Genomic DNA, 14017 nt, shown 5'->3' with positions numbered 1-14017 from the left:
AAATTACAGATCATGGATCTTCAAGATCACCCTTGAATAGTAGAGATTGTAAATATTAAATGCAGGAATAATGAAAGACCTAGTTTATAAATTATATATGATTTTATAAATATTTGTACCTAGATTTTTAGTGGAAGATTTGCTTAATTTGGTGCCAGCTCCAGGTAACTGCTATTAATTTTGCTACCATAGATGTGTTTGCTGCTTTAAACCTTAGCTTTCTCAGGCAGACTTTTGTTTTAAGGTCCATCAGTATTTATTGCTCATCTCTTACAATTCATCTAACCCTGAGCTTTGTAGCTGGTGGACCTCAGATTCATTCTTGTGTCACAAGTCCTCTTAAAATAGTGAGGGTGTTTCAGGTTAGGTTTCTGTGAAAGAGGTTGTTCTAAAGAGGAACAGTGACTAGATAATGAACTTTCCTACCTCTAATGAAATCACTCATGTCATCAGTCCCTAGACATCACTCCCCTGAAATCTCCACATGGCAATGTGAGAATTTGTCTTGTCAGCTGGGTGGAGGTAATCCAGTACTGTTTCTTAACCAGCTTAGAATTGCTCATGATTAGCGCAGAATGGCTCATCACCAGCGGCAGGGTAGAAATATCGAGCTCTGGAATATAGGGTTCCTAAGCCTTTGTTTCTTGAGAAGTTGATAGTTTGAACTGTTTTAAACTTACACTACTTAATTTTTAAAAATTCGTCTATTAATGTCTCTTTAAGAAAGTACTCCTTTATTTTCAGTGTCCCATCTTTCCATCAAGACTCTTGGCCATATGTTATCTTTTGTTTATTGTCTTCCCAACTAGATTGTACGCTGCTTGTAAGCAGTAACTTACATCTTTGACATCTATGGATTCCTACCCACTCCCACAGTGCCTTCTGAAACATAGTAGACATTCCATAAATCTTTATTGTTTGATCAAAGTAAGTAGTGACAAATTGAGTTTTATTGGCTATAACTTAGTTTTTAGTTGTTTTAGAATTGTATGATTTCTCTGTGTTTTAATGATGCTGATTCTGTCCTTAATGCTGGTTTATCTTCTGGAAAAAGCATCCTACATTTTATAATTTGGTTGTATCTCAAAATTTGCTTAAATTTAGGTATTATCTTTCTTTTTAGCCTATGATAAGTAGATACATAAATATTTATTGAACTGGACATAAAATTCTTAAATTTGAATACCATGTTTGACATAAGTATTTGTTTCATATCTTTCAGAACTTTGATCTCTGGTTTTGGTTATTATTCATTTAACAAGTACTTAGTGTAGGCAAAGCCATGTGCTAGTGGTCAGTGGATAAATATTGTGACGATTTGAAAAGGCACTTACCTTTAATATTTTGTCAGTAAAATAGACTACTCAGTTTGTAATTTTTTTTTGTCATTATAGGGTAAAGTTCACCTTGAATTAAAACTGAATGAACTGATAACGGAGAATGGAACTGTGTGCCAGCAGCTTGTTGTACAGTAAGCATTTTTTTTAAACCAAAATCAACTAGAAATAATTCTCCATTTTGTATTCTTTCGATTTTAAGCCAACTCCTTATTTTAACTTCAGAAACTTTTTTCAAAAATGAAATTCTGCTATGTCATTCCTTTTGTGAAGTTGATTTTCAATTTAATTTTCTCATAGTCTACTCAGGTTATGGTGAATTTATTCAACTAATATTTATTGAATATGGGTTAAATGATATATATGGGCATTAAGGAAAAGGGTGTCTAACTCTCTGGCAGTGGAGAATTGGAAAGGCTTCCCAAAGAAGGTCCTCTAGAAATTGTCATACCACAGAGCAGAGCTTTAGAGACCTTGGAGCTAGAAGTAATGCCCGCTCAGAGATGACCAGTATTGATTCCCACCTACTTTGAATTCCTTTTTACCTCTTCCACCCTCAAGTCATTTTTTACCACCCAGACTGGCTGTTCTGGAAATCTGTTCTAGCCCAGTGCCCTACTCTTTACTTCCCCTCCAAACCCTTACTCAGTGTTATCAATAGACTACCAGATAACCTTCACTTCTTCTGGGTGTTTTCTCTATTTTTGCATTAGTTGACATCTGAATATCCCACAAAGTACTGCAGTTTCACAGCCTTCTCAATTAGAGGCTTTTTCTGTCATGTCCACATATTGTAAGGCCAGGGAGTAGAGTAGATACTACTCTCCTATTGCTGCTCCTGACTGTAACTTATTCTCATCAATTGTGAACCCCAGCTCCTTTGAAGTATTCTGTCTGTATATAAATATGTCTGTTTACTACTATATATAACATTTCATTAATTTTTTCCGACGTCTTTGAAAGAAGATTGCATATGTATGACTCTTTGTCTCTTAATATATCAGTACGTATTTCCTAAGAATAACGATATTATCTTAAATAACTCCAGTACAGTTACCAAATTCAGGAAGTTTAACATTGTTACAATACTTTTTAAAAATCTATAGTTATTTTCTAATATTTTAATCTGCAGTTACTATATTCCACTTTTGTTAACTGTCCCAGTGATACCTGTTAAGGCGTTTTATTCCTTCTAAGAAAGGATCCGCTCCAAGATTATGTTTTATGTTTAGTTGACCTGTCTCTTTAATCTCTTTTAACATGGAATAATTTTTTGCTTTTCTTTGATTGTATTAACATTTTTAAGAATATAAGCCAGTTTTTTTTTTTTTTAAATGTTTCTCAATTTGGGAATTTGGGTTTAGCTACTAAAAACAGTTCAAGATCTGTTTGCAGCTTTTTCTCCACAGACTGACTCTGTAGACCAACTGAGAGCATATGGTGAAAGTATCTGGATTAGGTCTTCCACTACTCCCTCCCATGCTTCAGTTTAATTATAATAGTCATTTGAAATACAGTTAGTTTGGTTGGTTTGGTTTGTTTGCATTCAATTTAAGGGTTTTCTTGTGCCCCTTCCCCCAATTTAAGTTTTTTCCCCCATCCTTGTAGGCTTAATTTTATTTTTGAATAGAATATTTGCAAGATTTCAAAAGTCAAAACTATAACAAAAGGCGTTATTCAAAGATGTATAGTTCAGTTCCCTCTCCCCACACCCAGCTCCAAGCAACCATGATCTGATTTCTGTCCCTGTAGTTTTTGCCTTTTCCAAAGTGTTATTTGAACCAAAGTATGTGATATGTCTTTTTTGTGTCTGCTGTCTTTCACTTAGCATAATGCTTTTGAGATTCATCCACATTGTACGTGTATCATTTCCTTTTTGGTGTGTTATATGTTTCTGGTTATAATTTGGTAGATACTGTTATCCTCCTTTTGCTGATGACAAACTGATGCCCATATTGGTTAAATAAGCCTAATTTCACACAGGAAGTGTTGGAGCCTGAATTTGAACTCTGGCAGTTTGATATTTTTCCCCCAACTTTAAAATTTTGAAATAATTATAGATTTACAGAAAGTTGTAAGAATAGTACAGAGAGGTCCTGTGTACCCTTCACTCTTTTTCCCTCAGTGGGTACATCTTGCATGACTGTAGCACAATACCAAAACCAGGAAATTTACATTGGCATAATGTATGTATATAGTTATAGATCATTTTATCATGTGCATAGATTTGTGTAACTACCACCACCTAGATAAGAAACTCTTCTGTCACCATAAAGATATCCCTCATCCCATACTAACCACTCCTCTCTTCTAACCCTTGGCAACCTCTAATCTGTCTTTGTATCTATAATTTTGTTATTTCAAGAATGTTATGTGAATGGAATCTTATGTGACCTTTTGAGATTGGCTTTTTTTACTCAGATCTGTCTGAATGACTGTGTGTAGTTTTTTGTAGACAGAATATAGTTGGGTCACTTTTTAAAAAAATAATTTTTGCCAATCTCTTTCTTTTTTTGGTGAGTTTTTTCCATTTATTTTTAATGTAATTGTTAATATATTAGGCTTAAATCTGCCTTTTTCTTGTTTTCTGTTTGTCTCCTATTTTCTAGTTTTCTGTTTTCTTTTTCCTGTGGGTTACTTGAACACTTTTTAGAATTCCATTTTGATTTATTTATATTGTGTTTTAAAAAAATCTATAGTCTGTCTCTCTGTATAAATTTTTTTTTTAGTGGTTGCTCTAGGTATTACATTATACATGCATAACTTATCATAATGTACTGATGTCAACATTTTACCAGTTAGAATAAAGTGTATATACTCTACCTTCCTTTAAATCCCTTTACCCTCCCCTATTTGTAATATACTTTGTCTTAAATATTTCATCTACATATATTGAGAACCACATCAAACAATGCTATAATTTTTTGCTTCAGCCATCTAACACAATTGAGAAGAGTTAGAGGAGAAGGAAAGTGTACGTCTATTGTCTTTACCCACATGTTTGCCCTTTCCATGTTATTTTTTTTCCTTTCTGATGTTTCAAGATTCCTTCTGTGATTAAGTTTAGAGAGTTTCCTTTTACCATTCTTTTAGAGTAAGTCTCCTGGTGATACATTCTCTTGGTTTTCCTTCATCTCAGAAGGTCTTGATTTCCTCTTCATTTGTAAAAGATAATTATACTAGATATAGAACTCTGAGTGGATGGTTCTTTTCTTTCCACATTTGAAAATGTACCACTTCCTTGTGTCCTCCATGGTTTCTGATGTGAAATTCATTGTCATTCAAATTGTTTTTCCCTATAGGTAACACACCATTTTTCTCTGGCTTCTTTTAAGGTTGTTCTTTGCCTTTAGATTTCTTTTATTTTTTTCTTTCTTTCTTTAATTTTCTTTTTTCTTTTTTTTTTTTTTTGAAATAGAGTCTAGTTCTGTCGCTCAGGCTGGAGCGCAGTGGTGCGATCTCAGCTCACTGCAACCTCTGCCTTCTGGGTTCAAGCGATTCTCATGCCTTAGCCTCCTAAGTAGCTGAAATTACAGACGTGCACCACCATGCCCAACTAATTTTTATATTTTTAGTAGAAATGGGGTTTCGCCATATTGGCCAGGCTGCTCTCGAACTCCTGGCCTGAAGTGATCCTTCTGCCTTGGCCTCCCAAAGTCCTTGGATTATAGGTGTGAGCCACCACGCCCAGCCTGCCTTTAGATTTCCATATGTTTTGGTTTGACTGTGATGTATCCTGAAATAGATTTCTTTCAGTTTATCCTGTTTGGGGTTCGCTCAGCTTCTTGACTATGTATATTTATGTCTTTTGCCAGATTTGGGGAATTTTCAACCATTATTTCTTCTATTAATTCTTTATCACCTCTGCTATCTTTCTCTCCTTTCAGAACTCCAGTGGCACAAATGTTAGGTCTTTTTTTTTTTTTTTTTTTTTTTTTACAGTCCCAGAGGTCCCCTCTGAGGCTTTGACCTTTGCTTTTCCCCCTAGTCTATTTTCCCTCTGTTGTTCAAATTGGGTGATTTCTATTGTTATGTCTTCAGGTTCAGTAATTCTTTCCTCTGTCTTCTTCATTCTTCTGTTTAGCCTATCCATTGAGTTATATTGGTTATTATATTTTTAAGTTCTAAAATTTATATTTGATTCTTCTTTATAACTTTTTTCCTTTGGTGAGAGTTTCTTTTGCTGAGACTTTCTTGTTTTCTTGTTTTAAACATTTTCGTAATTGCTCATTGCATTATTCACAATAGCAAAGACATGGAATCAACTTAAATGGCCATCAGTGGCAGACTGGGTAAAGAAAATGCAGTACATATATGCCATGGAATACTATACAGCCATAAAAAAGAATGAGATCATATCCTTTGCAGGAACATAGGTAGAGCTGGAGGCCATTGTCCTTAGCAGACTAATGCAGGAACAGAAAACCAAACCAAATATTGCATGTGCTCACTTATAGTGGGAGCTAAATGATGAGAATGCATGGACACGTAGAGGGGAACAACAGACATTAGGACCTACCGAAGGGTGGAGGGTAGGAGGAGGGAGAGGATCGGCAAAAATAACTAATGGGTGCTAGCCTTAATACCCGAGTGACAAAATAATCTGTACATCAAACCCTTGTGACACAAGTTTACCTATATAACAGACCTGTGCATGTACCCCTGAACTTAAGTTAAAAAAAAAAAATTGCTCATTGAATTATTTTTATGATGGCTGCTTTCAGATTCATGTCACATAATCACAACAGTCATGTCATGTTAGTGTTAGTGTCTTGTATTAGGCCATTCTCACATTGCTATAAAGAAATACCTGAGACTGGGTAATTTATAAAGAAGTTTAATTCGCTCACAGTTCTGCAGACTGTACAGGAAGCATGGCAGCATCTGCTTCTGGGGAGGCCTCAGGAAACTTCCAATAATAGCGAAGGCAAAGGGGGAGCAGTTGTCCTACATGGCAGGAGCAGGAACAGGAGAGAGAGCGGGGAAGTGCTACACATTTTTTTTTTTTTTTTGAGATGGAGTCTCGCTCTGTCGACCAGGCTGAGGTGCAGTGGCATGACCTCCGCCTCCTGGGTTCAAGCGATTCTCCTGCCTCAGCCTCCTGAGTAGCTGGGATTACAGGCATGCACCACCACGCCTGGCTAATTTTTGTGTTTTTAGTATAGTCGGAGTTTCGTCATGTTGATCAGGCTGGTCTTGAACTCCTGACCTTGTGATGTGCCCGCCTCAGCCTCCCAAAGTGCTGGGATTACAGGCATTAGCCACCAAGCCTGACCCTCTTTTAGTTATTTTTAAATGTATAATAAATTATTGTTGACTGTAGTCACCTTCTTATGCTGTTAAATACGAGATCTTATCCATTATATCTAACTATATTTTTGTGCCCCCACTTCGTGTCCCAGCCTCTGGAAGACATTCTTCTGCTCTCTGTTATCATGAGTTCAATTTGAATTTTTAGTTCCCACAAGTGAGACCATACAAAGTTTCTCTTTCTGTGCCTGGTTTATTTCACTTAACATAATGATCTCCAGTTCCATCCCTGTTATTTTGAATGACAGGATCTGGTTCTTTTTTATGACTGAAAAGTACTCCATTGTGTATATATACCACATATTCTTTATCAGTTCGCCTGTTGATGGACACTTAGATTGCTTCCAATTCTTGACTGTTGTGAATAGTGCTGCAGTAAACATGAGAGTGCAGATATCTCTTCAATATGCTGATTCCCTTTCTTTAGTGGGATTGCTGGATCATATGGTAGCTCTATTTTTAGTTTTTTTGAGGAACCTCCAAACTGTTCTCCATAGTGGTTTTATTAATTTACATTCCCACCAGCAGTGTACAAGGGTTCCCTTTTCTCCATATCCTCACCAATATTTGTTATGCATGTCTTTTGGATAAAAGCCATTTTAACTGGAGAAAAATTATAATTTCATTGTAGTTTTGATTTGCACTTCTCTGATGATCAGTGATGTTGAGCACCTTTTCATAAACTTATTTGCCATTTGTGTATCTTCTTTTGAGAAATATCTATTCAGATCTTTTGCTCATTTTTTAATAAGATTATTAGATTTTTTTTCCTGTAGAGTTGTTTGAGCTCCTATACATATTCTGGTTATTAATCCCTTCTCAGACGGATAGTTAGCAAATATTTTCTTCCATTCTGTGGGTTGTCTCTTCACTTTGTTGAAGGTTCCCTTTGCTGTGCAGAAGCTTTTTAACTTGGTGTGATCCCATTTGTCTATTTTCGCTTTGGTTGCCTGTGCTTGTGTGCTTGTGGCAACTATTATGCAAGAAATCTTTGTCTAGTCCAATGTCCTGGAGAGTTTCCCAATGTTTTCTTGTAGTAATTTCATAGTCTGTAGTCTTAGATTTAAGCCTTTAATCCATTTTTATTTGTTTTTTAATATGGTGAGAGATATGGGTCTAGTTTCATTCTTCTGCATATGGATATCTGTTTTTCCCAGCACCATTCATTGAAGAAACTGTCCTTTCCCCAATGTATGTTCTTGGCAACTTTATTAAAAATGAGTTCACTGTAGATGTACGGATTTGTTTCTAGGTTCTCTATAATGATCTGTTGGTATATGTGTCTGTTTTTATGCCAGTACATGCTGTTTTGGTTACTATAGCTCTGTAGTGTAATTTGAAATCAGATAATGTGATTCCTCCAGTTTTGTTCCTTTTGCTCAGGATAGCTTTGGTTATTCTGGGTCTTTTGGGGATTTTTTTTTTTTCTATTTCTGTGAAGAATGACATTGATATTTCGATAGGGATTGCATTGAATCTGTAGATTGTTTTAGGTAGTGTGGACATTTTAACAACATTGATTCTTTCAGTCCATGAACTTGGAATATCTTTCCATCTTTGGGTCCTCTTCAATTTCCTGCACCAGTGTTCTACAGTTTTCATTATAGATATCTTTCACTTCTCTGGTTAATTCCTAGCTCTTTTGTTTTATTTGTAGCTATTGTGTAAGCAGTATTATTTTCTTGATTTATTTTTCAAATTGTTCACTGTTGGCATATAGAAACCTTACTGATTTTTGTTGTGTTAATTTTGTATCCTGCAACTTTACTAAATTTGTTTATCAGTTCTAATAGTTTTTTGGTGGAGTCTTTAGGTTTTTTCCAAATAAGATCATATCATCTGCAGACAAGGATAATTTTACTTCTTTCTTTCCAGTTTGGATGTCTTTATTTCTATCTCTTGTCTGATAGCTCTAGCTAGGACTTGAATAACAATGGTGAAAGTGGGCATCCTTGTCACGTTCCAGATCTTAGAGAAAAGGCTTTCAGTTGTTCCCCATTCAGTATGACACTAGCTATGGATATGTACTATATGACTTTTATTGTGTTGAGGTCTGATCTTTCTCTATCTATTTTTTGAGGGTTTTATTATTATGAAGGACTGTTGAGTTTTGTCAAATACTTCTTTAGCATCAGTTAAAATGATCATATGGTTCTTGTCCTTCATTCTGTTGATATGATGTGTCACATTGATTAATTTGCATATATTGAACCATCCTCGCATCCCTGAGACAAATCCCACTTGGTCATGATGAATGATCTTTTTAATGTGTTGTTGAATTGGGTTTGCTGATATTTTGTTGAAGATTTTTGCATCAAGGTTCATCGGGGATATTGGCCTGTAGTTTTCTTTTTTTGATGTGTCTTTCTCTGGTTTGGTATCAGGGTAATACTGGCCTCATAGGATGAATTTGGAAGTATTCCCCTCTCTATTTTTTGGACTGAGTAGGATTGGTGTTAGTTCTTCTTGAAATATTTAGTATAATTCAGCAGTGAAGCCATTGGGTCCCAGGCTTTTCTTTGCTGGAAGACTTTTTATTGTGGCTTCAATTTCATTACTTGTTATTGGTCTCTTCAGGTTTTGGATTTTTTCATGGTTCAATCTTGTTAGGTTGTATGTGTCTAGGAATTTATCCATTTCTTCTGTGTTTTTCCACTTATTCTTTTTTTCAGAGTTTCTTAAGCCTTTGCTCTCCATACTCACTGTCTTGTAGCAGCAGAGTTCCAGTGATAGCTTTATGGAATTCGTTGTTGATTTCTCATCCTTATAGATATTCTGAAGTTCGTGACATTCTCTGTTTTTTAGTAATGCTAAAGGCATGGTTTCACATATGGCTTTCTTTGTGCTTCTTGCTGGACTTCGGTTTTGGGGGAGTAATGTATGGAAAGATTCATACCCTAGTAGTTACTATTATCCTGCAGACCTAGAAAGTCCCCACTGCAACATTTTTTGACCCCCCCCATCCGTTGATCTTCACTGTGTTTCTGTTTTCACTTCTTTCTACATCTTTTTTCGTGATCTATCACTGTAGTCATTTTCTTGCAGATTCCGTCAATTCCCCTATTGTTCTCATTATTCTTATTTATTGGAAAAACTCTACTATGATTGAAAGTGACCTCTTCCTCTGTGTTCAGTCTGCACGTGAATATTGCTGGAGAAAATCACGTAGACTGATTTCACTTTAAATTTATCATCACAGGCCTCACATGGGCACTTATGTCTGCCCTCGAACTTAACTGTGCTTCTCTAATACAGCTATAAGATTGTCTATCACCACAGCCTGGAAATTGCTTACATCTTCCTGAATCCAAATCTACAAATCTAATTTGCATCCATAATTTTGTCCTTATAGCAGAGGAGGTACTCCTTTTCTTGACATTGAATTCTTCCACCTGAGCTCTGGATTCCATTTATTTCCTCTACTTAAGAGTTTTGCTCCTTCAGTTATGCCTTCTTTTTCTTGTTTTGTCAGCTTTACCTTCTCCTCTAGATGGTTCCCTCCACAAATAAACATGTTCTAGTATCTCTATCCTAAAAGTCATGCCTCCCCAGCCCTCATCTCTGCCCACCCATACCCCAGTCCTTTTTATCATTCCCATTTCTCTGCTCTCCTTTGAAGGCAGACTTCTCTAGAGAAAAATAGTGCTAAGAGTGTGTATGAGTGAGTGTGTGTGTGTGCCTGTGTGTGTGTGTATGTGTGTGTGTGTGTTTGCAATTCTGCAATCAGCAATTTCCAGTAGATTTTTCTGTGATGTAGAAAATGCTTTGTGTCTTCACTGTCCAAAACAGTAGCCACTAGCCATGTGTGGATATTGAAAACTTGAAATACAGCTAATGTGACCAAAGAGCTGAAGTGTTAATTTTATTTAATTTTAATTAAATGTAAATAACCACACGTGGCTAATGACGACAGCAGCTTCAGTAAAAGAACCTGGACTCCTTTTTAGCAGTAGCTTATTTCAGGACTTGGGCAGGGAAAATATGAGATGAGTCTGGAGCATCTTTGGGGCTCAAAAAGTAAGAAAGTGCTAAAAAATAATGGGGATATGTAAAAAAAAAATGAAGCCAATGTAAAGAGACTTCAAATTACCAAATCTGGAACAATTTGAGCTTCAGAATAAATAATAAATAATAATAGTGGATTCAAACTTATAAAATAAAGTAAAATAGTCATATGACAATACTGATACAAATAAACAGTTTAAAAATACTTGGTAGGGAGAAAGGACTGCTTTTTCCTATGGTAGAATTCTAATTAATGAATGTAGGAGGATTGATGAAAATGAAAATCAACATTGGCAAACATCACAGTAATAAGTGGGTGAGGGGACAATTCAACAGATCATCTGTGGATGCTCAGTGAGCGTAAGTATGATGACAAACAGTATTTTTGCATAGTCTCAAAGAATCCTTCCCATAAGATATCTGATAGATGCCACCTTAATTGAGTGATCAAAGTTAACATCACCAATAGTGAGACATCCAGTACCTCCCAATAGGATGCACTGAGGACAACAAGATACATAACCTCAACCTAATCATGAGTAAACATCAGACAAACTCAGATTAAAGAATACACTACAAAATAACTGGCCAACCAATACTGGCAAGATCATGGGGCAAAGAAGGAAAACTAATGAACTGTCTCAGAATGGAGAGGAATAAGAAGACATGACAACTAAATGCAGTATGGGATCCTATATTGTGTCCTAGATCAAAAAAGTACATTCGTGAAATTTGAGTAAGGGCAACAGATTTCAGTAATTCTGCTATGGTTATATAAAACGTTAACATTGATTGATGAGTATCCAGAAACTCTATTATTTTAACAGCTTTTTTGAATATCTGAAATTATTTCAAAATAAGCTTTTTTTAATTGCCTATACCTGGTGCATTCAACCCAGGTCTGTTTTCTGAGTTTCAGATTAATATGTCTACTTTGATGTATCATTGCAAACTTAACACATTTAAAACTGAAGTATTGATTCTCATGTCTATCCAACCACTCCCCCAAGGTTTTAGCAAATGTTTAATTCCACTCAGTATGTTTTTCATCTCTAGATTTTTCCATTTTTATTGTCTTTTGTGTCTGTGTGGAACATATGGAATATAATTATAACTTAAATGTCTTTGCTAGTTCTATCTTTTTTGTCATTTCTGTTTCTGTTTCTATTGTTATTTCTTTTCATTATGGATGATAATTTCTTGGTTCCTTGCATTCCTGGTTATTTTCTGTTGCATGCCAGACATTGTGAAGTTGCTGGATATTTTTATATTTCTATGAATGTACTTGAGCTTTGTTTAGCACTTGGTTAAGTTACTTAGAAACAGTTTGATCCTTTTATGGTTTGCTTTTAACTTTTGTTAAACAGACAAGCACAGCCTTTACTGGAGGGCTTATGTTTTCCTGCTATTAAGGCAGTACCCATGAATTACCAGGTTTTCTACTGTGGCTGATGGTACCTCTTGCTAGCCATGTGTGGGTTTTAGGAACTGTTCCCTCTATTCTTTTCAAATGGTTCTTTCCCCAGCCTCAGATGATTTCCTCATATATATACATGTGTCAGTACTCAGCTGAAAACTCGGGGGAATTCTTGTAGCTCCCTGGAGATTTTTCTTTCTCTGTGCAACTTTCTTCCCTTTAGTACTCTGCCCTGGGGGCTCTAGTCACTTTGACTTCCTCCTGCTGACAGCTCTGTCTCCTCTTCTCAGAGAAACCGTTTAGCTGTAAGCTGGGGCAGTTGGAGGGCTCACCTGTCCTTCACTGCTGATTTTGTCCAGTTCATTTTGGGTGGAGAGTGAATCTAGTTCCTGATACTCCATCTTACCTGGATGTAAAAGTTAACATTTTCTTTTAGTTTAAAAAAAAAGTCCAAAGAAAAGAATCAGATCAGTCTTTTTATAAACTGTTTATAATATTTATTTACCTTTGTAATTTTTAGATACTGTATTAATGTAAATGCTTTATATGTCACATATAAATAAAATATAAAATTCCTTATATTGGGGTTATTTTTAACATTTGTTTTCTGCCCGTCCATAATTTATGATATGAAATTGCTTGACTTACAGGTTGGAAGAACATTGCTATCCTAGGTCATTAGAAAAATAATATTTCCAAATATGTGTAATGAATAAAATAACCTATATTTAATAATATTACTTCAGTTTTGCAGAAAACTCAATTTTTAACTGTTTTATATTTTAAAATTAAGAGTACTGATGATTTCTGTAGGGTGACACTTCTGGTTTATGGGCATCCTTGTTCTGGTTTGTGGGTATTCTTATCCTTTCATAAGTTTTTGTGTACTTATAAGTCAGTACTGCATTTTCCTCTGGGTTTTTTTTTTGTTTTTTTTTTTAATACGGAGTTTCACTCTCCTTGCCCAGGCTGGAGTGCAATGGTGCAATCTCAGCTCACCACAACCTCCGCCTCCTGGGTTCAAGCGATTATCCTGCCTCAGCCTCCTGAGTAGTTGGGATTACAGGCATGAGCCACCACGCCTGGCTAATTTTGTTTTTTTTAGTAGAGACGGGGTTTCTCCATGTTGGTCAGGCTGGTCTCAAACTCCCGACCTCAGGTGATCCACCCGCCTTGGCCTCCCAAAGTGCTGGGATTACAGTCGTGAGCCACCGTGACTGGCCTTTCCTCTGGTTTTTTATACCTCATAAAATAGAAAGTTGGATTTCTGTCATTAAGGTTTCTCATCATGGATGTTTATGTGAGATAAATGTGGTATTACAAGGAGAGTAATATTGTATTTGGGGGCACAGTGGGAATGTAGAAGGGCACTGGACTTCAGTAACAAAATTAAAAAGTAGAAGTTGAGTCTTGGCTAGCTTCTTACAAGTTATGCTACCTCTTTGAGCCTTACATTGTAACTTTCTCACATAACCTCCTTGAGCCTTACTTCTTTTAAATGGCATAATACTCTTCTCAAAGGCAGTTGTGAGAATTAGGTGCATTTTGTGAAAGTGTATAGTAAACTGCAAATGCTGTATCAGATATCATTATGAGGTTTAGCCTGAGAAAAGTATAAGTTTTAAGCAGTATGTACAATGGAAAAATCTGAGTATTCCTGAACCCCACATTAAAAACCAGAATTATTATCCTGGCTTGTGTTTTCTTTGGCTAGTTTCAAAATTTCTTTATTTTTTGATGCCCAGCTTAATAGAAATGAGTCATATTATCATTTTTGTCTTTACTCGGCGGTATACCAATAGCACTTCACTCACATCTGTGACCTGTGGGTTGTGGAGAGAAATAAGGATGTTACTCAACAGCTTGCATCTTTCAACAAAGAATACTTTTCAAAACACTCATGAGTTTCTCTTAGGCATTAGAAAATGCAGAACCTTAGACATTAAAC

At 35.9% G+C, this 14017-nt stretch overlaps 1 protein-coding gene across 3 annotated transcripts in view; it reads left to right on the top strand.

The window, feature by feature from the left end:
- RASA2 (RAS p21 protein activator 2) overlaps positions 1-14017 on the top strand; it is a 123589-nt gene that overhangs the window by 45183 nt on the left and 64389 nt on the right. For all 3 annotated transcript variants that reach the window (XM_025377332.1, XM_025377330.1, XM_025377331.1), the window contains exon 5: positions 1395-1471. In XM_025377332.1, coding sequence (XP_025233117.1) covers positions 1395-1471 — 77 coding nt within the window. The remainder of the gene's footprint in view (positions 1-1394; positions 1472-14017) is intronic.

Source organism: Theropithecus gelada, chromosome 2 (assembly GCF_003255815.1).
Source record: "Theropithecus gelada isolate Dixy chromosome 2, Tgel_1.0, whole genome shotgun sequence".
Lineage (NCBI taxonomy): Eukaryota > Metazoa > Chordata > Mammalia > Primates > Cercopithecidae > Theropithecus > Theropithecus gelada.
This window is presented reverse-complemented; position numbering and strand designations above follow the sequence as displayed.